Below are 27,865 nucleotides of genomic sequence, written 5' to 3' on the forward strand. Positions count from 1 at the left end.
TCGCATTCTAATAGCATGGTAATAGCATCTTTTTTTTGTAATGTTATTTTAGTTCCTTTTTTATATAAGTTCTTAATTGTTGGTGTGGCTGCTGAGTAGAGGCACAAGATGTGCGGGCTGTCGCGACTTCGAGCCCTGCCAAGGGAACTTTTTTTTTATTAATTTATTTGGTGTTGGAATAAGAGGGTTCAGGGTATCCCCTAGTCGGGAAGCTCCCGACTAGAACCTCTTACTTTTTTTTTTGGCTGGTGTGGCTGTTAACTAGAGTCAGCAGCAAGTATTGCGGTCAGTTACGAGTCTGAACCCTTCCATATTTATCTCTTTTACTACAATGAGCGTGTAACGACAACTGCATTTGATGTTGGAATAAGAGGGTTAAGGGTATTCCCTAGTCGGGAGCTCTCGACTACAACCTTTTACTTGTTTGTTTTATTTTTTTATCCACTTAATTTGCGCTTGCACAATTTAAGGAATATTCAATTTTAAAAAGGACTATCTAACTCACTAGAAAAAGTAAACACCAATATGATATCGCAACCCGAATTTGCTCTTGAGATAAGGGTTTTAATCAAAGGCAAAGCAAGAAAGGTCAGAGAGCCGAAAATTTGGCCACGCACACCGAAATTTTCCCCCTCGGCTCGTATAATTCGGCGTTATAGAGGTGGACGATCGATTCCGGGTTGATTTCTTTGTTTCCGGCAGAGTCTTTCGCCACAACTCCCGCTAACGAGGGCTCGCCCGCTTACAAAGCCGCATTGTCACTGTCCCGATAGAAGCCCACTTGTGCGAATGTGGGTGTGCGTACAAGCTCTTTCTTGTTGCTCGTTTTGGTTATGACACAGCCGGGGAGACTTGCTAACAGCAGGTATTTGGGTGCATGACTGGGATGGGCATTGATGTTGCCATTTTTTATACCCTGAACCCATTAAAAATGGGTATAAGGGTATATTGTATTTGTGCGAAATCCAAATGTATCTAACAGGAAGCAGGAAGCATCTCCGACCCCATAAAGTATATATATTCTTGATCAACAGCCGAGTCGATAGATCCTTGTCCGTCTGTTAGTCTGTCTGTTTCTATGCGAACTTGCCTCTCAGTTTTAAAGCTATCTTAATAAAATTTTCCAGAAGTCCGTCTTTCTGTTGCACGCAGCACATATGTAAAAACCAGCTGGATCGGACCACTATATCATATAGCTGCCATAGGAACGATCGGTCGAAAATTAAGTTTTTGTATGAAAAAACATTTTGCTTATCAAGATATTTTGACCAAAGTCGGCATTTATTAGTTTTACTAAGCTCCTCATATATATGCAAAATCCTTTTCAAATCGGGCCACTATATCATTTAGCTGCCATAGGAACGATCGGTCGAAAATTAAGTTCTTGTATAAAAAAACATTTTGTTTATCAAGATATTTTGACCAAACTCGGCATTTATTAGTTTTACTAAGCTCCTCATATATATGCAAAATCCTCTTAAGATCGGACCACTATATCCCAGAGAGGCCAACCGGTTACCATCCAGGCCAGCTTTCGGCTCAGCAGCGCATATCAGCGGCGCACGTCAGCCATACCCTCGGCACACTTACCCGCAGCGCTTTCCCAAAAAATAGGCTAAGGAGCGGCGAGAACACGCCCACATCACCCAAGAGAGATTCTTGCATTTCGTCCCTCCTCGCCCCGAGTGACAGGCTGAGTCAGACGCAGACTCATATCGAGCTCCGTGAAAGAGATTGATTAATTATATATGTACCTACGCCTATGAACTATGCCTATTAAATGTAAAAGTTTAAAATTTTATACTTGCTCGAACAATACACACATACATAAATACCTTGTATTATCCTTTCTATCGCTCTTTATTGCCCCACAAAAAGCTCTTTAGGTAGGATAAGATGGATTTAAGCGATTTAATATATCACATACCTGCTGCTCGACTGATTATCGTAGCATACCCGGTTATAGGTTTATTTGCGTGGGTACCTTGTTACCATTGGTGCAACGATAACCTCATAACTGTCTCCTTTCCATTTTTATACCCTGAACCCATTGAAAATGGGTAAAAAGGGTATATTGTATTTGTGCAAAATCCAAATGTATGTAACAGACAGAAGGAAGCATCTCCGACCCGATAAAGTGGATATTTTTTTGATCAGCATCAATAGCCGAGTCAATCTAACCATGTTTGTCTGTCTGTCCGTCCGTCCGTCCGTCTGTCTGTCTGTCTGTCCGTCTGTCCGTATGTAGGAGCGCAAGAATCTCAGAACCTTTTTTATTTTTTTTTTTTTTTATTTTTTTTTTTATTTTGCGCTGGAATCGATCAGTGTCTTCTGATCTCTACCAAGCGGAGTTAAGGGTATATAGTATAGTTATTATTTAATAACTTAAATGATAATTACAAACTTAAAAATATATAACAATAATGAAAGGGAAGTTTAAGTGATGCGTCTCGTTGGTAGGTCGTCGGGGTGTAGCCTTCGGAGGCGCCTCTCACTGATGGGCTCAGCCAGGGCCCTTGAGGCCGCGTTCGGATGCTGCACCAATTTGGCAGGCCAGCCACCTTGCGTGCTGCCTTGGCTTGGACCACTCTTATGCGACGAAGCTGGTGTGCTGATGCCGTGCCCCATACTTGGATCGCATATGTCCAGATAGGCGTTACCATCGTTTTGATAAGCAGTGCCTTCGTGGATATGTGCAGCTTGCTTTGAGGCTTTAGTAGCCAATCGAGCTTTTGAAGCCTTCTCAGGCATTTTGCTCTCGTTGCTGTGATGTGAGGCCCCCATATGAGCCTTCGATCCAGGTGGACACCCAAGTAGCAGAAAGAGTTGGTCTGCTCAATGGTTCCTCCATCGAACCGTAGCCCCTGGCAGCTGTCTGGGCGCAGCGTGAAAGTGACGCAGGCGGACTTGGCACAGTTTATAGCGATGTTCCACATAGCTGTCCAGGTTTCGATCTGCAGCAGCCAGTCCTGCACTGCACTTGTAGCAGCTTGCAGATTTTTGTGGGAGGCTAGGAAGGCAGTGTCGTCCGCATATGTTGCCACCAGCAGTCTCGCAGGGCTGAGGACTTCATTGCTTTGTCCTTGTGTGGGCAGGTCCGCCGTATACAGCGTGTAATCTCAGAACCTAAAAGAGCTAGAGACTTGAAATATTATATGTAGGTGCTCCTAGTGCCTGCGCAGATCGAGTTTGTTTCCGATAATCGATAACTTACTTCGTTATCAAGCAATCGATAAAAATCGATATCGATATCCCTTTTTTTGGGCATTATTGGTAAATAATAAGAGCTAGAGTCACCAAACTTGACATATAGCTTCTAAAATAGAATATATATATGCATTTGATGTTTGAAGAAGAGGGTTCAGGGTTCCCATAGTCGGGAGCTCCCGACTAGAACCTCTTACTTGTTTTCCATAGTGTTGTGCAGGTCAGTTTAGCTACAGTAGTTGAGCTTGTTGATATCGATTGTGCGGACTGCGAGCCAGGAGTGGGACTCGACCCAGAGAACCGATGAGCCAGCCGGCGCGGCCCAAAAAGAAACAAGTGGTAACGTAACATCTTGTTAATATAACTAATGTCTTTTTATTTTCATTTTGAAAACATCGATACCATCGTTTTTTTTTTGCTTTAAAACAGTCGAAAACATCGACGGTCTCAGATATCTACTACAATCATCTCATCTCATTTTTATACCCTTGCAGAGGGCATTAGAATTTTGTCGTGAAATGTGTAACGCATAGAATAAGACAACTCCGACCCTATAAAATATATATATTCTTGATCAGCATCAACAGCCGAGTCGATAGAGCCATGTCCGTCTGTCCGTCTGTCTGTTACTATGCGAACTAGTCTCTCAGTTTTAAAGCTATCTTATTGAAACTTTGCAGAAGTCCCTCTTTCTGTTGCACGCAGCACATATGTGAAAACCAGCTGGATCGGACCACTATATCATAAAGCTGCCATAGGAACGATCGGTCGAAAATTAAGTTTTTGTATGATAAAACATTTTGTTTATCAAGATATCTTGACCAAACTCGTCAATTATTAGTTTTACTAAGCTCCTCATATATATGCAAAATCCTTTTAAGATCGGACCACTATATCATATAGATGCCATAGGAACGATCGGTCGAAAATTAAAAGTTCTTGTATGAAAAAACAAATTGTTTATCAAGATATCTTGACCAAACTCGGCAATTATTAGTTTTACTTTACTCTTTATATATATGCAAAGTTCTATTAAGATCAGACCATTATACCATATAGCTGCCATAGGAACGATCGGTCGAAAATTAAGTTCTTGTATAAAAAAGCATTTTGTTTATCAAGATATTTTGAGCAAACTCGGTATTAACTATTTTCCCTCTGCTTCTTACATACGGGCAAAGCACTATAAGCATTATGAAAAGGTTGGGTCTGCAAGGGTATTAGATCTTCGGCGTGCCGAAGATAGCCTTTCTTTCTCGTTAACTGCTGATATTCAATCACTGATAGAGCATGCCATGTCATTGAAGACAATCATCTTAAAGCATTGAATAGCAAATGTTAAATATTCAAAGAAAATATTTTGGAAGTTTTCAAATTTTAATTGATAATTCTTCGATAATTAATTATTCAGCATATCCGGTGTTGTCACTGCAACAATGGATGAACAAAGAATCTTCTGCCTCGATAAACAATGATCAGTAGAAATTTTTGACAGTAACAGTTATGTCAGAACCCCTTTCTGAAATATATATTAGTGTCACCAAAACTGAAGTCCCACAATACGGGAGGTGCCACAGGCGAGGATCAGGTCACCAGAGGAGCGGATTGGCCACCACCTCTGGGTGGCCCAAGGTTTTTTATACCCTGAACCCATTAAAAATGGCTATAGGGGTATATTGTATTTGTGCAAAATCCAAATGTATGTAACAGGCAGAAGAAAGCACCTCCAACCCCATAAAGTATATATATTCTTGATCAGCATCAATAGCCGAGTCGATCTAGCCATGTCCGTCTGTCTGTCCGTTGTCCGTATGTATGAACGCAAGGATCTCAGAACCTATAAGAGCTAGAGACTTGAAATTTTAGATGTAGATGCTCGTAGTTCCCGCGCAGATCGAGTTCTTAGAAAAGTTCTGGAAAGGATAATGGTAGAAAGGTTTCAGAAGAGAATGAGTGACCAAATGTCTGACAGACAATTTGGTTTTAGGCTAGCAGCTCCACGTATGTCTTGGGCATCTTTGTTGATTTTAAAGGAGCATTCGACTATTTGAGTTGGGCGAGTGCTTTGAGAAGAATGGATGAACGTGGGTGCCGAGAATTAGCTCTTTGAATGAGCTATTTCTCTCGCAGACGTGCGTGTGCTGTGGGGCGGTGTGAATGTGTGAGCGTAGACGTCGTTCGTGGCTGTCCGCAAGGATCTACCTGTGGCCCATTCATTTGGAACCTCATGATCGACCCCTTGTTGGGGCAGCTTGAGCTGATGTGTAAGTGTTGTGCGTATGCGGACGATCTGCTCGTCTTGATTGAGGGTCGGTCGCGTCTTGAGATCGAGACGAATGCGGGTATGTGCTTGCATACGGTGTGTGAGTGGGGTGAAAGTGTTGGGGTCAGTCTTGCAATGGACAAGACAGTGTCAATGCTGCTCAAGGGCAGATTTGGAACTTGTCGACCACTAATTGTCAGACTGAATGGGTTGAATGTGAGGTATGCGTCTGAGGTGAAATACCTCGACATAACCTTCGGCGAGAGGATGTGTTTCACTCCTCATTTCGCTGGTCTCAAGGCCTGGCTACTTGGATTGGTGGAGCAAGTGCGTCGTATTTTGAGGACTGGTTGGGGCTTAAGCAGACGTGCTGTTCGCACCATTTATGAGAGTCTGTTTGCTGCATGTGCAGCATATGGATCGTCTGTAAGGTGTAAGGCGGTCACGACTCTGGTTGGCAGAAAGAAAGTGCTGGCTTGCCAGAGAGTGATTTTGTTAGGTTATTTGCCTGTACAATACAACAGGCAATGCAGGTACAGTTAGGAGTAGCCCCTCTTGACTTGGAGATCAAGCGTCGAGGCTTGACTGGCAAGTCAGATGGGACACAAGTGAGAATGGGCGTGTCACTCATTGGTTTATAAGGGAGGTCACATTAGCCGGCAGCCGACCAGACTTTAGGTTCGGCATAAGTCTTGGATTCCTTATGACTGGTCACGGTTCCCTGAATGCATTTTTGAATGCGAGGAGCCTTTATGACAGTCCAGAATGCCGTTGTGGCTCGGCTGCTGAGACATGGGAACATGTTCCTGTGCACTAGATATGCAGATCTTCGTGATCTGAGGGGGATGGGCATAAGTGAGGTTAGTGGCGGGTATGACGTAAGTCAATCACTCTCCACAAGTGATAGGGTTGAAAGAATGAGTGAGTTTGTTAGAGTTGCATTTTCAAGGCGACGTTTACAATTGCAGGAAGGAATTGTATGAATGATGATGGATGGTAGATCTACAAATGTGGTGGGTACAAATGGTGGGGTACGAAAGTGGGAGGTGTGTCTGAATGGGCATTTCGTTGAACATTGTCTTTGTCCGAGGTTACCAGTCCCCTGAATCATGGAGCCTAAACTGGAAGTCTTCTTTTAGGGTACGAGTTCTGACCATAGAATTGATCTGGGACCACGGGCGTTAGGGAACACAGAGGCGGTCTCGGCTCTCTGCTCACTCCGACATAGTTATTTGGGACTTGTTGGGGACACTAGCTGGCCGCCTAGCGGTTTGATCTATGATCAACTTGCAAATGCCATCGTTTGCGGAAGAGGCAGGAATAAGTCTCGCTGCTCACAGTGAGAAAACCATGCCTATAACATGATGTATACTGTTCAACCTGTTAGTTGATGTTTTACATCAATTGCGTTGTATTCCCTGCAGCAGCGTTTTAATCGTTTTTGGGGCCTCCAACCCTTAACTGTTATGGAGCTTAAATTGGAAGTACCCTTCTTGTACTTTTAATCTGGTACTACGGGTAATCAGGAACCAATGGAACTTGTTCCGTCCTGGTTGGTTGTGGCTAAACACCCAAATGCGGGTAGAGCATCGCTCGACGTGGAGTTGAGTCATACAACCGGGTTCCGTGATCCAGAGATCGGAAGAGACTTAGATGGTCCTCGTGCCAAACCAAGGTAGAAGACACATCCAAACAGTCGAGCCTTAAATTGGTACCTGCGGAATTTATGTTCCAAGGGGGCGGTGATTGACGCTTAAATTAATCCTACACTAGGAACCGTAAGATTAAGCCATCGTGGCAAGGGGCACGTTAAGCCCCTTGACTTTCATGTCCGTCCGTCCGTCCGTCTGTCCGTATGTATGAACGCAAAGATATCAGAACTTATAAGAGCTAGAGACTTGAAATTTAGCTATAGTCATCCTAGTGCCTGCGCAGATGGAGTTTGTTTCCGATAATCTATAACTTGCCCCGTTTCCAAGTAATCGATAAAAATCTATGTAAAATACGGTTTATTGAGCTATTTTGGTAAATAATAAGAGCTATAGTCACTAAATTGATATGTTGCTTCTAGACTAGTATATATATATATACATATATCAAGTATATTTCATTTCATAGCTATCACTACCTCCCGGCTACTACCTCATAGCTATAAATCAAGTAATTAAACCGATTTATGCTGCCCACCAATATAAGACACAATTTAAAAGCAATTCACTTTTTGAGAATACACAAATATTCTATGGTACTGTAGAAAATTTCATTAAGATCGGTTAAGAAAAAACCAAAGTTATATTTTACTGCGCAATAGGATGGGGCAGCATGCGCAAATTCCAAGAATTTCTGTACACATGCCTACACACACATTCTATCAACAGCATTGCAATTGCGATTGTATTCTGTACTGCTATTTGAATTCGTTTTTTCTCAATTATACACAATTATGAGTATGGCTGTTGAGTAGAGGCATAGCAAGTGGTTCGGTCTGTCGCGAGTTTGAGCCCTACCGGGGAAACTGTTTTTAAACCCTGAACCCATTAAAAATGGGTTTAAGGGTATATTGTATTTGTGCAAAATCCAAATGTATGTAACAGGCAGAAGGAAACATCTCCGACCCCATAAAGTATATATTCTTGATCAGCACCAATAGCCGAGTCGATCTAGCCATGTCCGTCTGTCTGTCCGTCCGTCCGTCCGTATGTATGAACGCAAGGATCTCAGAACCTATAAGAGCTAGAGACTTGAAATTTTAGATGTAAATGCTCCTAGCTCCCGCGCAGATCGAGTTTGTTTCCGATAATCGATAACTTACTCCGTTTTCAAGCAATCGATAAGACTCGATATCGATATCCTGTTTTTTGGACAATTTTGTTAAATAATAAGAGCTAGAGTCACCAAATAGCTTCTAAAATAGAATATATATATGCAGTTGATGTTGGAAGAAGAGGGTTCAGGGTATCCCCTAGTCGGGATCTCCCGTCTAGAACCTCTTACTTGTTTTATTGTTAGTTTGAGAATTGAGTATGATTTTTCTATATCAAACTATTAACACGAATATTCAATAGCAATTACTTTACAATCCACCAACCATACAAAATAAATTCTTTTATTTTCATGTCGTTCCCATATAGCTTAAAAATAAATGAAACTGTAAAAAATAATCTACAAGTTCGAGGTCGTGTGGTTTGTGACACGATCAAAATAAAATGATCACAATTTAATGACAATGCCCTGGAAAATAGTATCGAATTATAAAAGTCAGGAGAGGCGAACACTGCACTACAAAGAGAGAGTACTACATTAGAGTTCACCTCTTTGAAGCGAACAGACGTGTTTTTTTGGTGGGCTCCGTTTTTTATTTTATTTAAACACCGGTGTTTTAATATCTATTTTAACAGATTTCTTAAATCTGTTTTCCTTCTATGTTTATTTCTCTTTTATCGCGAGTGCATGTTTGTAGCCAGTGCATTTAAATATATATATATTTCTAAATTTGTTGTTTTTGTTCATCTTTGTTTGTGCGCTTGCGTATTTAGCTCTGTTGGTTAGCTGCTCGCTGTTGTTTAAATAGATAGAGTGCGAAAGCACTCTTGAGCCGTTATTCAACTTGTGCTTTGATCTATTTTTATATTCCGCCGCTTGTTGGTGTTGTGGACGCTCTTTATATTTTTTAAGTATGCTCTCTTATTACATTTGGCTGCGTTGTTACAGTAGAAGACTTTATCATAAAATTGTCTGCTTAAAAAAAAACTTACCAAAAACAAATTACGGCAAGTCAATCAAGCAAACCTTGTTAGCTATGTATGTGTAAATGTCATGCATTCTAAATGTGCGGCTTACACTGGCCTAGTGCGGGATGCTACTGCCCATCGTAATGGTTTGCGCTATAGTTGCAAAACTAAACGATCAGCTCACAGCCCTGGATATCAAATTCAATAGCCTGTTGGTTGGGTCTCCAGGGCCTAAAAAGTCCACTCCTCGCGTCTTGCCATTGCCTTCAGCTTCCGACTGCAATTCAAAAGTATACCACCATGATCACAAAACAACTTCTCTATCTAGTGGAACGCGCCTTAACATTAGTTGCTGCGTCAAAATCTTAAATCTTCGATCTTTATCGAACACTATATTTCGTTGCGCTTGTCTACTCTGTTTCGTGATTCTGGTTTTCTTGTTGTTGTCGAGTACGATATCAATGAAAGCTAGAGCAAAAGAGAAAAATAGGGCACGGAATACTAGTTATGCATGTACACTAGGCAATTTTTTATACAAGAGTATGTGTACATGCATATCCATAAAAGACACTTTGGCGGTTTTTTTCTGACGAAGTGTCTTTGCCTTTGCCTCATACCTAGTGTCTGGTGCGTACAAACAGAACTTGTGTTTCTCCCTTAATTATTCTGTCCGACAATGACCGAATTTTATGATCTTAACTTGTTAGCCTGTACTTAGTTACTCTTGCCTTCCATCTATACAATTGTGCATACAGTGATGTTGCCAATCAACTATTTTATAATGATATCTGCATCCTTCATGATCACCCAGTGAGGTCTGTTAGGCCCCCTTCCCTGGTTTAAGGGAACAATGAGTTTAAAAAATGAGAAGACGAGGTTTTATAAGGAATTTGAGAAATCACTATGGAGTTGTCCGATCAAATATTCTATTTTCGCCGTTGTCGCATTCAGTTTGTTTGTAAAAGAAAACATATTTTGTCAAATATAATAATCTGTATAATAGTTGATATAATGGTAAAGAACAAGATCATAAATTTTTCATTAAATGTATCAGTAATATAATGAAATTCACCTCGATGTAAATCTTATTTGAGGCATACAGATGTGGAAGGATAAAGACATGGTAGAAGTTTACTTTACACACGAGGCTTGTAATGGCGTTGCTTCGAGCAGAACAATTTATAGGGAGGGAATATTAAGTGTGTAACTTCACTTATGCCATCCAACTAACTATCGCGCATGATAACGTCTGTCCGTTTTTCAGCTAGTACCGTTTTATAAGCACCAGTCTTGACACGTGTATTTGCTATTTATTGTTTCGATAGCAGTAGCATTCTTTGGCTTTGAGTTTTGTTAGTTTCAAGATCTCACACCCCATCCGGCGAGCTAAGCAACGCAACCAGACGTGTCAAGCAGGAAACGAACACGCATAAGAATAGGACATTAATAAGTTTATAGCCATAGGTATCATGTACGCCTACAGCCAACAGCGTTACAAAATCAAATAAATAAACTAATTTATTATGCCCACCAATATATAAGCCACAATTTAAATGCAATTGACTTTTTAGAGTAAGAGTTTCTGTATACGTATTCATGCGTGTCCTCTTTGAATTCTACCCTGTATACTAACGATCCGTTCGTTAGGTAATTCGCCAACTAACGGTCATGCGATGGCCCCCAGAAAAAGATAACTAACGATCTTATGCCTTATTGGTCGTAAGGAAATTCGTTAGCGAATGGTCATTGAATGCGTGGCGATCAAAACGAAAATATTAAAGCAATGACATTTCCATGTTAAATTCGTTAGACTAACGAATTGGTGTTTGCATGGTTTGAGACCAGTACCCATCAATCGTTAGCGGTGCACCGGTGGACCCGAACTTCAGGGTATTAACTGCATTGCAATTGTGAACAATTGTTCTTTGTGTTGTTATTTAAATTCGTTTGTTTCCCATTAAGTCTCAATTATTGGTGTGGCTGTTGGTAGAGGTGGCGGCAAGTAGCTCGGTCTGTTGCGAGTTCGAACCCTACCATTTTTTTAAATGTATTATTTAGTCGGGAGCTCCCGACTATAGCCTCTTAGTTGTTTTAATTTAAGCTACTCCAATAGACATTTGCCTTACGTTTTTCAAGATATGTGAGAATTGTGAAGCTCATAAATGCTGAGTTTCATGAAAATATTTTGCGATACAAAAACACATGGCTCATATATTTGAACTTGGACAAATTGTGCTGGAAAAGAACATACAAGAACTTAATTTTTGACTGATCGTTCTAGATATAGTACCATTTTATATCGTGGTCAGACTCTGATAAGAATTTGTATGTATGTAAGGAGTGTAGTTGCACTAGTAAAGAAAGTTCATAGAACTGCATTTTCGACAAATCCTTCCTATAGCAGCTATTTTTATAAGATTTCGCATATATGTTCGAATAGAATAGAATAATAAATGCGGAGTTTGGTCGTTATTTTGATAAGTAACAAAATGTGTTATACAATACTGAGACTTGTTTGCATAGAAATAGACAGACGGTCCTGGCTATATAAACTTGGCTGTTGATACTGATCTGGATTATATTTACCTAATGAGTTCGGTAATTTTTGCTTACAATTTTTATGATAAATTATAATACCCTCCACAAAGAAATAAAAAGCTTAAGTAATACAAATTAATAGGAAGGTTCTCTCTATACCGCGGCAAAAATTAAAAGGCTCTTCAACTTTAATAGCAACATCCATAAAAGTTGTTACAGTAGAGTTTCCAGCCATTGCCTACTTTCTTTTTATATTGCTCTTACTCGTGTTTACTTATTTTAATATGTATTCATTTTGTGCCTATGCATATTTTCACTAAGAAGATTTCAAACATTTTATATATCTAGCAATAAACTTAATTGTTTTATTTATTTATTATGCTGCTTACAAAGTGTTATTAATCTACAAACCTTTCCGGTATTTTTCGCCAACGGTAAAATCAGTCATACCTTTGCCGGCCGTTCCACATGTACCAATTCCGACTCTTCCACTGACATTATCCGGCGATGCAAATATACTGTTCACTTTCATGCCTGGTTTCTTTTGGTTTTTAGTAGTAAAACTAAGCCACTTATTTTTGTCTGACTCGCGTTCTTCTTCCAAGTCTTTGAAGCGTTGTTGTTTTTTTTGTTTTCGTTTTTTTAAATATTCCTTTTGATTTGGTCGGTGTCGCCTGCAAAAACAAAAACAAAAGAATTAGAATAAAAAATTGAAATAATTTTAATGTATTTTTTCATACTTATTTGAAGGAAATACTTCATTGCGGGTTGTGCGCTCACGCAATTCACTAAGAGTAGTGGTAGAGCGATTTTGGTAAGCTTCAAAGATTACACTCACTTCACCTTTTCCAGTTATACCTTCGATAGTAGCATCGTAGTATTGACCGTCCTCTGTCCATTTCGCTTGGCATTTGTCTCCAATTTTCCATACCTTGGCGGATGTTACCAATTTTTCAGCTTCTAAAAGAGCAGCTTCTATTTCGTCAAAGTAATTTGACGACGCTGTTTTGGAGGAAGATGGTTCTACGTACGAGGATTTTCGCTGCTCTTCCAATTGTGTTTTTATCAAGTCTCGTGTGAGTTTGATGACCTCTTCTAGATCGTCCTTTAATTTTAAGAGTTCGTCATTCCTTGGATCTGTTTGCAAGGCAGCTTCGACCTACAAAAAAGGGACAAAAAAACAGGGAGTACGTACATATAAGGTTGTGCTACTGGAAAATTGTAAGCACAAAAATCATAATATTCGCAATAAAGTCAATACTTATACTTATGCTTGAGTGCCTATGTACATATGATTTTAAACTATGTGCGTTTATAAACAATTGTCAATAAAATGGTACAGGTGTTCATGAAACCCCACACATGTACGTATTTAAAAACACCTGCCGTTTAATAACAGCATTCCTTGAAATTTATATTGCACAATACTTACTTGCTGCAATTGGCATTTGTAATTTTGTAAATCGTCTGCCATAGTAATGAATGTGTTGCAGTTTCATAAAAACACTATTGCTGGTTTATAGTATAAGTGATGGAACAGCACTTTAGGACTGCTCCCTACATATCGATATTTTTTAATATATATTGAAATATTTAATGGGTTATTCGGTAATTATTCGTTTTAGTCACTACACATAAGGAACGTCCCAATGTGTGGAGGCGGTAACTATTTAACGTAGGGTTTTCTCAGGATTCCATTTCCGCCGGCGGAACTCAGCTTTAATGAGCAGTTTGTAAACTAGAAGCAATTAAAAGTGGCAGTTCATGAACGATACCACTTGACGATGAATTTCCGACAGTTTTCAACGTGCGTCAAACTAGCGGCGATGACTTAGCGTCGAATTTTGTACTTGTTATCGGAAAACTATCGGTCACTTTCAAATGCATTTATTTATGTTTTTAAGCACGAAACCAAATAAATTTAAATGCAGAATTGCAAAAAATTAAATTATTTACTATCTACATTCATTTATTTTTTAATTTTAATTTGGAATATGGGTAAACAAAGGGGTTGAAAAATTAGGTTTTTGCCATTCTTTAAATATCTTAACTCAGGGATAATGGCCCCGAAAACCGCATATACACGATTGAAGTCTATAGTTTCACCTAACCAATCTTGAAAAAATTATAAAAATCGATCAGCACGTTTTTAAGATATTTGTACTACAGTGCAGCAACCTCGTTGCTAGCCCCATACAAAATGACCGTAAAAATCAACCTTGCAATTGAACCCTAATAACTTTTCTCAGGGATAATGGCCCTCAATGCAAGGTATACCAACTTAAAGATACGTGCTTAAGGAAGCTTTACGCATTAATTCTAAACAAATCGATCAGCCAGTTTTTTAGAAAAATGGCAAAATGTAAGCACACCTCATGTTGTTCATTCAAAATGCCTATCGAGCTACTAGCTCCAACGGGAACCGAACCACTGCTCGGAATCAGTGTTGAACAATGTTATACAGCATTGAGCGGGAACAAATTAATTCAAAATACTTGTATATGGAAGAGAAATGCCGTAATATATGAAATAATTGTCTTTTTACAATAAAACAATATCTTTGGTAAAATAGACTGCTGCAAAAGACGACAACTATGCATTTAAGTATTTATACACGTATAATAACGAAAAGGTGGCAATATTTCAACCTTTATTATTCTATTTCTCCGATAATGGCCCCAAATTCACGGTAGTTTTACATATAGATCGCGAATTATCAATCATTTTGCTTTTTACATCAAGAAAATCGTCTAGCCGGTTTTTAAGAAGATTGGTTAGGTGAAACTATAGACTTCAATCATGTATATGCGGTTTTCGGGGCCATTATCCCCGAGTTAAGATATTTAAAGAATGGCAAAAACCTAATTTTTCAACCCCTTTGTTTACCCATATTCTAAATTAAAATTAAAAAAATAAATGAATGTAGATAGTAAATAATTTAATTTTTTGCAATTCTGCATATAAATCTATTTGGTTTCGTGCTTAAAAACATAAATAAATGCATTTGAAAGTGATCGAAAGTTTTCCGATAACAAGTACCAAAATTCGACACTAAGTCACCGCCGCTAACTTGACGCACATTGTATAGACATACCAAATGGCACTTTTTATCGAAACAAGAAAAATCGAAACGAGGCGACCCCAATGGTACCTGCGACCATTTTAGTGTGCCCAGACAGAGTAAGACTGCTGAGAGTGGCAGCCGAACGCCGGCCTCAAAAGCCGAACGTTCAGTATGAAGCCGCATCTCGCTAAGCGCACAACGTCGCGGCTGATAATGCGTTTTCTTGATATATGTATGTATGCCATTTTTAAATCCTTACAGCTCAAAAACATATAAGTGTATGCATGTGCCTCGCTCATTGCTTTGCGCACTTGCGTCCATCTCTTTCTCCCTCCCCGAGATCTACAAACATTCCTATATTTGTGTTGTGTCGATGTGAGCACAACTAGATCGCGGCGTTTGTCGCGAGCCAGAGGTTATTTCTTCAATTGTGTGCCTTTTGTACCTGTGGTAGCAATAGGCACACACATTTAAATGCTCTATCATGTATTTCTTCGTCCAGTCAGGCATGATGGGAAGAATTTGATGTAATTTTATATTAAGAAAACGCATGAGGCGCATCGACGTTGTGCGCTGAACGAGATGTGGCTTTATACAGAACGTTCGGCTTTTGAGGCCGGTGTTCGGCTGCCACTCTCAGCAGTCTTACTCTGTCTGGGCACACTCAAATGGTCGCAGGTACCATTGCGGTCGCCTCGTTTCGATTTTTTTGTTTCGATAAAAAGTGCCATTTGGTATGTCTATACATTGTATGGTTAGTGCTATAACACAAAAAAACTATTTTCACTTGCAATTTTAAATTTAACTTAAATATTTTGTATTTAATGTAAGCCATTAAATTTAGTTATAATATAAATTTTTAAAATAATAATATATATATAAATTTACTAATTATACTACGTTAACTATACTTATTATGAGCATTATTGATATAATCTATAAAGTGTATTTATATTCTTAAAAAAATTTTATTATAATTTTAACGAGAAGATCTAATACCCTTGCAGACCCAATCTTTTCATAATGCTTATAGTGTTTTGCCCGTATCTAAGAAGCACAGAGAAAATAGTTAATGCCGAGTTTGGGCAAGATATCTTGATAAATAAAATGTTTTTTCATATAACTTAATTTTCGACCGATCGTTCCTATGGCAGCTATATAATATAGTGGTCCGATCTTAAAAGGATTTTGCATATATATGGGGAGTATAGTAAAACTAATAAATGCCGAGTTTGGTCAAGATATCTTGAAAAACAAAATGTTTTTTCATACAACAACTTAATTTTCGACCGATCGTTCCAATGGCAACTATATGATATAGTGGTCCCATCTTAATGGGATTTTGCAGATATATGAGGAGTTTAGTAAAACTAACAAATGCCGAGTTTGGTCAAGATATAATGAAAAACAAAATGTTTTTTCATACAACAACTTAATTTTCGACCGATCGTTCCAATGGCAGCTATATGATATAGAGGTCCGACCTTAATGGGATTTTGCAAGATATATGAGGAGCTTAGTAAAACTAATAAATGCCGAGTTTGGTCAAGATATCTTGAAAAACAAATTGTGTTTTCATACAAAAACTTAATTTTCGACCGATCGTTTCTATGACAGCTATATGATATAGTGGTCCCATCTTAATAAAATTTTGCATATACATAAGGAGTATTGTTGGATATCGGCTGCGCCAGGTGCGGAGCCGCAATCTGCCCGTAGATATGATGCGGACTGCGGCTTGGTTACCAACCGAGGCGGCTTTGAGGGTTTTGCACGATTGGTGGGAGTATTTAGGTTAGCAAAAGAATCCCTGTTCGCGAGCGGGGTTGTTCATTTTAAACTTCAACTTTTATTGAACCTAAACTAAAAACTATAATTATTAATTTGACCAACACAGAGCCTACGTACGTTGACTTGGACTGACGCTCACAGACTTCAACATATGTCTCAAGTTCCGCTGTTATTAAGTGTGCAAATTCAAAGCTCAATAGAATAATGAAATACAAGATAATAAGATAACTTAAAGTAACATGACTGAATGCTCGAGCGCTTGAGAGAGCCACTAAATTCAACTCAACAGTGATAGCGCGTGATCTATTGAGTGATAAGACATTACTCAAATGCGGCTGATCTAAGCGCAGGTGCATTTTCGTTAATCGCTCTTTTCATGCGCTCTCTTATAATATCCGCTCTTAGCCTGGCGTGATTGCTCTTGCTGATAGGTTGTAGCCCAAACATTCTCCCCCCTTTGATGATTGCAGCATTCATCATCAAATTTACGTCCGCCAACTGTCAGATTCTCGGGCTTGGTACCTTAACTTAAACTGAAAATAGAAGAGTGCAATTTAACATTTACGTAAAGGTTAGGTGTCATTATCTTGTGTGGGTAATGGACAGAGCTTTGTTACTGGCCGTTTAATAACACCACTGCTTGTTTTTAGAGTCACAACTCTAACTAATCCATCTGCACCAGCATGAATGCTTGCAATCCGGCCCAAAGGCCATCGATGCAAAGGGAATCGTGCATCCTTAATAAACACAATGCATCCAACATCTAGGTTTCTCTTTATCTGCAGCCATTTAGGTCTTCTCTGCAACCTTGTCAAGTATTCAGAGTTCCACGTTTTCCAAAATTTAGTACTTCAGTTGTAGGAGGCGACAAGAGCGCATCACCAGTGAGAAAGTGACCGGGGGTTAACACCATCAAATCCTCGGATCATTCGAAATAGGACATAGAGTCTTGTCTTAGACTCAATTTGTGCTAATACTGTCGCCATTTCCTCAAAGGTTAACACTCCCTCTCCAATGGTTCTCTTGAGATGATACTTCATGGACTTAACTCCGGCTTCCCATAATCCACCAAAGTGTGGATCTGATGTAGGGTTGAAATGCCAAGTGATTCCCTTATTCAGCAATTTTGGCGCGATTAATCTTGAAATGTATGAGTAGTATGCCTCCCTATCAGCTTGTAGTTTTTTGTTGGGTCCAACAAAATTTGTACCACAGTCATTGTAAATATCTGTACATAAACCACGTCTGCCTATCTCTCTCATATAAACACGGTAACATATCCCATTTGTGCTACACGTCCTCTTCCCTTGGATGGCGAAATATTAATAGGTCCAGCATAGTCAACTCCGGTAGATGAGAAAGCTCTTGAGGGCCGCACCGCACGTACCGCTTGCAAATTTCCCATTTGTTGACTTGCAAACTTAGGCTTAATTTTAAAACATTTAATACATTTATGTACACCAAAACGAACTGCGTTACGCCCATTGATGATCCAAAATTTCTTTCTTATATAATTGACTGTGAGCGATGAGCCTCCATACAAGGTGCAAGCATGACTATAATTTACGACAAGACTCGTGAAATTATGTTTATAGGGCAATATATATAGATGATTCTCATTCACTGGCAACAAGGCATCGCGTAATCTTCCTCCGATCCATAAGACGCGCTCCCCCAAATCAAAATATGGGTTGAGAGGTAATAAACTGCTATCTCTTGGGACCGGCTTGCTAGAAGAGAGTGCGTTCCATTCGTTTTCAAAACAGTCCTTTTGCACCAATCTTATTTCTTCTTTATTACTTCTCTAATTCATCTGTTGATAACTCACTTCGCTTACACTCAGACTCTATTATGCGACAGTTTCGAATAAAACGTTTAACATATGCCATAATTCGAAAAAGTCGGGTATACGATGAATATTGACTTATAAACATTGAGCTAGGCATCTCTTCCAATGATACCTTGTGGCAAGTCAAGCTTCCTGTCTCAATACACACACATGTGGGAGTGAATGTTGATCAATGTTATTGCAAGGCCGTCAACTAAGATACGCTAATTCCCCGACTCAGATGGTCGGCAGGATTATCAATCGAGGGAACATGTCTCCGTTGTCTTCCATTCGAGATCTCCAAAATTTTGTTTATGCGATTTGAAACAAATACCTTCCAGTTTGCACCTCCTCCACGGATCCAACTGATGGCAATCATTGAATCGGACCAAAAAATAGTACTGCAGAAGTTAATATTAATTCGCAAATTCTGCTTTAAATACTTATAAATTTTTGCAGCTTCAAGAGCAGCACACAACTCGGCTCTGGGTATGGTTAATTGTGCCTTAACAGGCGAGACCTTACATTTTGACAGCAGCAACTCCGTATGAAATGCGTCATTCCCGGTTGGAGCACGTAAATATGCAACCGCTCCGTAGGCTTGAGTTGATGCATCACAAAAAATATGTAGTTCTGCTGCTGCGTTATATAATCCCCATGTTGTATATCGTGGTTAGCGTATGTTTGAAATATTGGGCAAGTCCGTTAAAAACTTCTCCCATTCTCTTCAGACGGCTGCTGGCACTACGCCATCCCAGCCAATCTTATCCTTCTTTTCCCGGTTACAACAAGCGGACTCAGCCATCCCATAGGATCGAATAACCTCGCAACTGTTGACAGTATTGACCTCTTCGTCGGTAAGCCTACTGATAAATCAAAATTTAAATGAAATCGAAGTTCATCCTCCACGGGGCTCCAATGTATGCCCAGCGTACGAATTGTGTCCTCGCCATTAAGGTGCAACAATCCCTTCGTTTCTTAAAATTCGATAGGTATCTTTTCTAACAATTTTGGGCAACTACTTGCCCACTATCTCAACTCAAATGTGCCACTGCGTAACATACCAATGACTTGACTCTGGATAGCTGTCGCCTCTGCAACACTATCCGCTCCAGAAAATATGTCATCAACATACATCTGCTGTTTCAACACATCTACTGTCAATGGGAATGTCTCCTTTTCGTCCGCAGCTAACTGTTTCATGACTCGCAGAGCTAAATATGGTGCTGAACTAGTTCCAAACATAACTGTTAAGCATGCATACTCCTCGATGTCATTATTCTTATTGGGTTTCCATAATATGCGCTGATACTGGGCATCTTCCCTTGGTAGATTGATGCAGCTGTACATTTTTTCTTCATCAGCCGTAAACACGAATCTTAGACCACGCCAATTGAGAATAACTCCAGGCAGCTGCAATAGTAATTTTGGCCCAATTGCTAAGATATCATTCAATGACTTCCCACTGCTTGTCTTACTAGAGCCATCGAACACAACTCGAACCTTCGTAGGTGATGATGTTTTCTTTATAACTGCGTGATGCGGTAGATAACAATGTTTAACACCTCCTTCGGATGATTGCATGATGTTATAAATATAAGGCGTAACCCGTTCCATTTGGCCCAGCTCCAGATACTCATTAATGGTGTGACAATATGCTTCTTTCAACCTGGGGTCTGCACGCAGGCGCCTGTCCAGATAATCTAGTCGCTTCAGTGCGCTTCGATATGACGAACCAAACACCATAGTTTGGTCCAAATGGGACAAAAAAGGTAAGCGCACAAGATATTTTCCCGAAGGTAAGCGACGATGAGTATTGACAAAAAATTCCTCGCACCACCTCTCCTTCGGTGAGAGACCTGGAGACTCATTGTCAAATTGCTCTAGTTCCCCAAAACTTGCGAAAACATTGTCGAGCTCGGCATTTACATCATGAGCGTGTATCTTCACTGTGTGCGAGGATACCAACGACGCACGTTAGTTGATCTTTCCAGACACGATATAGCCCAAATGCGTATTTTGTGCTAGAGGTGAACCTGTTGGTCGTCGGTATGCTTCACCTAGCATCAGCTCATCATAAATATCGCTCCCGAGCAAAATGTCGACACCTTGCGGAACAAAATAATTAGGATCGGCTAAACAGAAATCCTTTAAATGTGGCCACATTGTGGTAGATATTCTTCTCTCACGCATTCTTCGACTCACCTCACCCGATCCAACTTTTAACTCAATTCCTGTAGACGCTTCGGTAATTCTTCCATTCGCTAAACCATTGATTTTTATATGAACCCGATTCCTTGTAAGTCGCAGTTATTGGGCTAATTATTGGTAGCAAGACCTCCTGTCTTGTAAAATGTAGGACTTCATCCTTTCCGTTGATTAAATGTGTAGATACTTGCTGTGCACTTGTATCCGTTTTCCGTGAGGCGTTGTTTCTAGACTCATTCATTTGACCACGCGTTCTATCCAGGTGAATTAAAGTATGGTGCCGCTCAGAGCACATTGCACAATTTCGCGAGCTGCCGCATGCAGCCGCGTGATGATTCGGACTAAGACACTTAAAACACAACCGATGTTTCAATACAATTGCCTTACGATCCGACAAACACATTTCCTTGAATACATTACAAGTTCCAATGGGGTGCTCCTTCTTACCACAGACGATGCATATATCCACTTGTCGAGTAATAAATGACGCTTTTGCGTCTTTTTGGCTTGCACGTCAGCCATATGCGCCTTGCTTTTTATACCCTGAACCCATTAAAAATGGGTATAAGGGTATATTGTATTTGTGCCAAATCCAAATGTATGTAACAGGCAGAAGGAAGCATCTCCGACCCCATAAAGTATATATATTCTTGATCAGCACCAATAGCCGAGTAGATATTACCATGTCCGTCTGTCTGTCTGTCCGTCCGTCAGTCCGTCCGTCCGTCCGTATGTATGAACCAAAGGATCTCAGAACCTATAAGAGCTAGAGAAATTTTAGATGCAGATGCTCCTAGTCCTCGCGCAGCTCGAGTTTGTTTCCGATAATCGATAACTTCCTTCGTTTTCAAGCAATCGATAAAAGTCTATATCGATATCCTGTTTTTTGGGCAATTTTGGTAAATAATAAGAGCTTGAGTCACCAAACTTGACATATAGCTTCTAAAAATGAATATATATACTCATTTGATGTTGGAAGAAGAGGGTTAAGGGTATCCCCTAGTCGAAAGCTCCCGACTAGAACCTCTTACTTGTTATTTCTACGGCTATCTATTAGCTGCGTTTCCTTGCAACTTCCCGACGTTCGATATTGCGACTCGAGGTAAACACAAAGCTCCTCAAATGTAGTGTAATAGAACACACGGGCACGTTTGTGCCGTTTGACTTTAGCCTTTTCAATGTTTTATTCAATATATTCTTATATCTAAAACCGCATAGCTGCGCTGCCGGTTACGCCAGCAGCGGAGCGGCTGAGCGATCATATTACACGCTCACTCGAAAAGGTTTTATTTGTGTACTGCAACAATGTGTTGCTGATTTATTTATGCTTAAACGATGTTACTTTATTGGTACAGTGTACCCTCAATATATGCACATACTACAGTAGGTAGATCTGGCGACGACGCTAATGAGCGTTCCCAATCTACTTTAAATTGCTCAGGCAGCTTTTTCATCATATAATATTCCAAAACTTGAGACTGGTGCTTTATATCAACTCCAGCTTTCTCCAACGAGTTCACACATGAGCGACAGGTCTGCACAAACCGCCTGAAACACTCGGCGTCTCCATGTTGAACTGCTAATTGATGATCAAAAACATTTTCCATGCTACTGTTTAATTTGATTCTATCAAAGTCAAGTGCTCTATATCTTTAGCAGCTTCCTCTGATAGCGAATCCTTTAAATAATCGAAGCGATGTCAGTCAGTAACTCTCCGACAGTGATGTACTCGCGATAGGACCACCTCCTTGAATGCCGGCCAATTTATGAATTTACCACTGAAAGCCTGATGAAGCCTGAAGCCACTAAGCCTGATCCAAGTAAGTAAGTTGGGCACTTTCTTCGCGAACCTATCATTGCGACATTTTTTATGCTCAAGCACATGAGCAAGACAAAAGCGCTGGACAGCTGGTTGGTCGTACAGTGCTGCCATCTTGAACCGAAGTACATGCGTCAACGTAAAAAGCAAACACGTGCGAAAGTATGCCACGCTGTGTGGGTATACATGAAGACAAAGTAAGACATTGCTTTTAGGCTTTCACGTTCTACTCGCATTGCAGCTGCAGACTCGAGGCAAGAAATTGTACAGAAGGTCACGGATCCGACCAAGTCAACTCCTGCCGCATAGCGGTGTACTAAAAAGGGGCGCTGGCGACCGAGCTGGAGCGGTTATTCTCCCATCTGTCAAACGCCAGTGAGAAACCATTGGCTACTGTTGGAGCCACAAATCAGCAGCGATGAGCGCCACAACTGGCAGCACGCCCGTCAATGCAAGCAAGCAAAACTCCACCCCCACACTGAGCCCTGACTAGCACTGATCTGGCTCTGAACTCCGTCTCCCATAAGGACCGGAGTCAACCCTCGCGTGGACCTCACTCCATGGAAAGGCAACCACGGGATCGCGAAGGTGACTGCACAATACACACGACAACAACGGCTTCGAGTTGGGACCTAATTAATCACAATGATGAACCAAAACAACAAAAGCACCACCCCACTAGGTGGAGAAGAGGAAGAAGGAGTACACCAGGCCGACCCGTTCGCTAGACGATCATGCCTGGCGAGCACGCCCCCGGGTACACCAGTAAGAACCCCTCAGCCCACTGCACCATGCAGGGAAATTGAAGAGAAAGAGACCCCGAAAAGGCTTAGGGACACGGCCAGCCCTACGAACAAGCCACGGAGCACCTCGCCCAAGAAAGCAAGGCAAATACCCAGGAGATCGAAGAGATTGGCTCGATACTGGACGAACTACTGTTCATGTATCATGGCAAGCAGCCAGCGATGGGGCACTTAAACTTGGCCACTAAGAGCATGCTAGCGAGACTAAAAGAGCTGCAAGAAGTAGTCAAAACGCAGCTCACGGAAAACCTGTGCATGCGATGCAGCGAAGAGGCCCATAAGCAGATGAGCCATGCTGAAGAAAGCGCCGGAAGCAATTCTAAATACGACACGGTAACGCAGACGGAAGAAAGCGGTGCAGGCAGTAAGCCACCGACAGCGGCGCAAAAACCGACGAACGAGGTTACAGAAAAAAAATCAGATCTTAGCCCCAAGCAAAGCCAAGCCGGCACCAACTCGCAAGCAGCAACGTTCACAGCCGGCAGAGGGCAAGGTTCCGACCCAAGCGCGAGAGGCAAAAACACCGGTCAAAAATACCCGTGAGGTAAAAAATAAATGGACTGAGGTGAAGGGCAAGCACACCAGGCGGAAACAGCCCAACCGACCGGATGCGATCCTGGTCAAGTGTACATAGAGCATGCCATACGCAGATGTGCTCAAAATGGTGAAAACAGCTCCCGTACTGCAAGCGCTCAAAAATAATGTACAGGGCATCCGCAAATCAGCAGCAGGAGAACTGATCGTCAGGCTCCAGAAGCCATCGGACCCAGCTACCGACCAGTTGCATGTGGCAATCAGCAGCGCACTAGCTGGAAAAGCTGCCGTTAGAAACTTGCAGGAAACGGTGCAAATGGAGGTTCTAGATATCGATGAGTCCACGACAGCAGATGAGGGCCTCACAGCTATCTTTGCCTCGGTGGAAGGAGACATACCAGTAGAAACGACGCCCACTATGAGGGCGGCCTACGGAGGAACACAGATCGCATCGCTGGCCTTGCAACCGAGTCTAGCCACGAAACTACTTGAAACCGGCAAGGTCCGCATAGGGTGGGTTATATGCCGAATACGTCAAAAGATCGAGCCAAAGAGATGCTTCAGATGCATGGGATTCGGCCATACATCCACCAGGTGCAAGAGCCAGCATCCGGTTGGAAATGAGACGTGTTTTAAATGCGCAGGTACTGGGCACAAGTCTGGACAGTGCTCGCATGAGGCAAAGTGCATCCTCTGCACAAGAATAGGCACGGGCACTAGCCAATCCGCGCACTTAACTCTGAGCAGGAAATGCCCGGAGTATAAGAAGGTCTACAAAGCGCTTAAAACTGGTTAAGTTCCTGCAACTTAACCTAAGCCACTGCAGAGCAGCCCAGGATCTCCTCGCACAAACGACCCGGGAGAAGAGAATTGATGTAGCCATCATTAGCGAACCGTATACACCCAAACATATCGGAGTGTGGCACGAAAGCCTAGACGCTGGAGCAGCACTACGGAGCTGCGGACAGGCACCATATCAGCTCACTCAACGGATGGCTCGCAAAGGGTTTGCTAGGGCAAAATGTGGTCGCATACGTTTATAGCTGCTACATACCACCAAGTATACCCCTGGCAGAGTACACAGCCATTATTGAAGACATCGCACAGGACGCGAACGGAAAATCTCCAGTGATAATCGCCGGGGACTTCAACGCGTGGGCCACAGAATGGGGCAGCAACAGAACGACACCAAGGGGAACCATCCTGCTGGACATACTTGCTTCGCTAAATGTCTGTCCGCTGAACATCGGCACAAGAAGCACTTACAGCAAAGCGGGTCGCGAGTCGATCATAGACCAAATGGCATGTATCGGATGTATACACCCACAGCGACCACTTTACGGTGATAACGGACACCTCTCAACTTGGAAGCAGTGGCGCCAGTAGAAGGCTCCAACACACTGGATACAAGATGGACACTATGGACCTGGAAAGACTCCTCCCTATGGTAGAAGGAATTGGCATAAGAGGCGATGCCAACAGCTCTGCTGACGCGATAGCAGAGACTATCACCAACGCATGTGACGTTATACTGACAAAAATTCGCAAGGGTGGAAACACACATAGACCGGTAGCCTGGTGGAACGAGGACACAGCCAAAGCGCGCAAAGAGTGCCACGCAGCTAGGCGGAAGAGCCAACGGTCAAGACCGTCCCCCAATTTTGAGCACCATCCGCAGAACTTCAGAGCCAAGCGGAAATTACTCAAGGAAGCTATCAGACGCAGCAAATCCCGATACTTCCAAGAGCTTTGCAACGTATCAATGTATAGCGGAATGCACAGTACCACGTAGATGGAAACTCCAGCGACTTGTGCTCATCCCGAAGCCCGGCAAGGAACTGGATGATCCCTCCTCATACCGCCCCCTGTGTATGCTGGACACGATGGGAAAAATATTTGAGCGGATAATAGGCAATCGCCTAGAATGCAAGCTTGCTGAAGTGCGCGGTCTGTCTGAACATCAATTCGGCTTCAGGAAACACAGGAGCACCACGGATGCCATCAGGGCCGTGGCTGAACTGGCAGAAGACGCTATCCAAGGCACAAGATGGACAGGTGGCACCAAACAGTACTGCCTAGTCTGTACGTTGGATGTCAGGAACGCGTTCAACTCAGCCACGGACAAAAATACTAGAAGCGCTAACGGCCAGACACATCCCGAGCCAATTAATAAAGTTAGTGACCAGCTACTACCAGGACAGAGTGCTAAATTACGACACGGAAGACGGCCAACGACAGTACAGGGTAACTGGAGGCGTTCCTCAGGGCTCTGTTCTCGGGCCGCTACTGTGGAACGTCATCTACGACGGAATACTGCGCCTTTGCCTACCAGAGGGCAACACAATCATTGGGTTCGCCGATGACATCGCTGTTGTTACTGTGGCGAAGAAACTCGATGAGGTCACTCTTAGGAGCAGTGCGGCCATCGACAGGATAATTGACTGGCTATCCCAGAACGGACTCACGCTAGCGGAGCAGAAGTCGGAGGCAGTCTTAATAAGCAGCAGAAAGATAGTTGAGACGACATCGTTACGCGTTGGCAGTGCTATCATTTAGTCCAAGCCCGCCATCAAATACCTGGGCGTCATGATAGACCACAGACTGTCGTATAAACAGCACCTGGAGTATATTAGCCACAAAGCGGCCAGTGTTACAGCAGCCATTAGCCGAATGTTGGCGAACACCAAAGGACCAAGGCAGAGGAGCAGAAGGCTAATCGCTGGAGTGGTGACGTCCACAATCCTCTACGGATCCAACATATGGGCCCCCGCAATGGAGGTTGCATCTTACAGCCGAGGATGCAATGCTGCATACCGACTGCACTGTATCGGAAGACGCGGCCTTAGTACTGGCAGGCATGATCCCACTCGGCCTGATGCGGCCGAAAGGCAAAGTGGGGCAACCACCAACAGGCAACTGAGGGACAACACCATCGAACAATGGCAAAGCAAATGGGATGCGAGCTCAAGTGGCAGATGGACCCACAGACTAATCCCAATCCTGAAGCTTTGGCTACAGCGGCGATACGGCGAAGTAGACCACTACCTGGCACAAATATTTACTGGGCATCGCTGCTTTAAAGCGTACCTGCACAGGTTTAATCATGAGGACGACCCCTTTTGCGAGCACTGTGGGCACGGTGTGATTGAGGATGCGGAGCACGCATTGTTCTACTGCCCACTCTATAGACGCGAGCGAGACAAAGCGACGGCGGGCAGAAATGATTTGTCTCCGGAGAATCTCGTGGCGCGAATGGTGGCCACTGAAAATGGATGGACAGCCGTTGCTAACATGGCATCGGCTATAATGAAGGAGCTGCGACGACAGGAGAGGATCCGACGCGGCATCGACTGATGAGCGGCTGATATACAGCCGTACCCCGCCCTTGCGAAGTAGTACTTTGCGGTTGTCCCGCAGGAGAGGGCTACAACTTTCTACTCCCCATAAAATACCCTTTCCTTCATTGTTTGTCTTAGTTCCCCCTTGTAAAATGTTAAGCTGTTATTTTCTTTTCTTCCAAAAAAAAAAAAAAAAAACACAAACACATACACACAAACAAACACACACACACATACACACGCACACACTCACGCACACGCACATACACACACTTTCGTTTATTAAACTTTTGACCCGCAATTCCACCCAAGGATATCGCGTGGAAAATAAATTTTAGCAAGCATTTCTGAAAAGTTGTTCCTAACGAAAATTGCTTTGGATCTTTGAATCTGGAATACGTACACCTTTAGTTGTTATGCAGTGCTTTGAAAATAAGTTTGAGGACGAAAAAAAAACTTCGCCCTTCAAAGCTTTCACCAGCAAGACGGTAAAGTCGAACGGATGGTAATCTAAAAAGTTTCATGCAACCATTTATCACCAATTTACCACATTTCGGGATGGAATTTTTAAAATCGCTAAAGCTTATTCTAGTTTCAACGATTTTTTCCATTGAATAGTTATGCATTTTGCAAAATGTGTAAGACACTCGAAACTTTACCATTTCAACCATTGACAAGCATATATCATCCAAGAAAGTCAGATTTTGCAGAAGTTTGAAGCACGTATCAGATAAATTTTTA

The 27,865-nt window shown here is 41.9% G+C and overlaps 2 protein-coding genes across 3 annotated transcripts in view; one reads left to right on the forward strand and one right to left on the reverse strand.

Annotated features, from left to right (window-relative positions):
• LOC115760346 (tetratricopeptide repeat protein 21B-like) overlaps positions 1-27,865 on the forward strand; it is a 159,248-nt gene that overhangs the window by 118,914 nt on the left and 12,469 nt on the right. The window lies entirely within an intron of this gene.
• LOC115760347 (survival of motor neuron-related-splicing factor 30) lies at positions 12,088-13,477 on the reverse strand. Of its 2 annotated transcripts, none has more exons than XM_030701628.1 (3): positions 13,172-13,441; positions 12,480-12,898; positions 12,088-12,413 (listed from the first exon to the last, which is right to left on the reverse strand). In XM_030701628.1, the coding sequence occupies exons 1-3, from the start codon at positions 13,211-13,213 to the stop codon at positions 12,143-12,145; spliced, it is 732 nt and encodes a 243-aa protein (XP_030557488.1). In that variant the 5' UTR covers positions 13,214-13,441; the 3' UTR covers positions 12,088-12,142. The 2 variants fall into 2 exon arrangements, with proteins under 2 accessions (XP_030557488.1, XP_030557489.1); XM_030701629.1 differs by lacking the exon at positions 12,088-12,413 and having other exon boundaries at positions 12,617-12,699; positions 12,771-12,898; positions 13,172-13,477.

The sequence above is a fragment of the Drosophila novamexicana genome, unplaced genomic scaffold (genome assembly GCF_003285875.2).
Source record: "Drosophila novamexicana strain 15010-1031.04,08,12 unplaced genomic scaffold, DnovRS2.1 tig00000434-arrow-pilon, whole genome shotgun sequence".
Lineage (NCBI taxonomy): Eukaryota > Metazoa > Arthropoda > Insecta > Diptera > Drosophilidae > Drosophila > Drosophila novamexicana.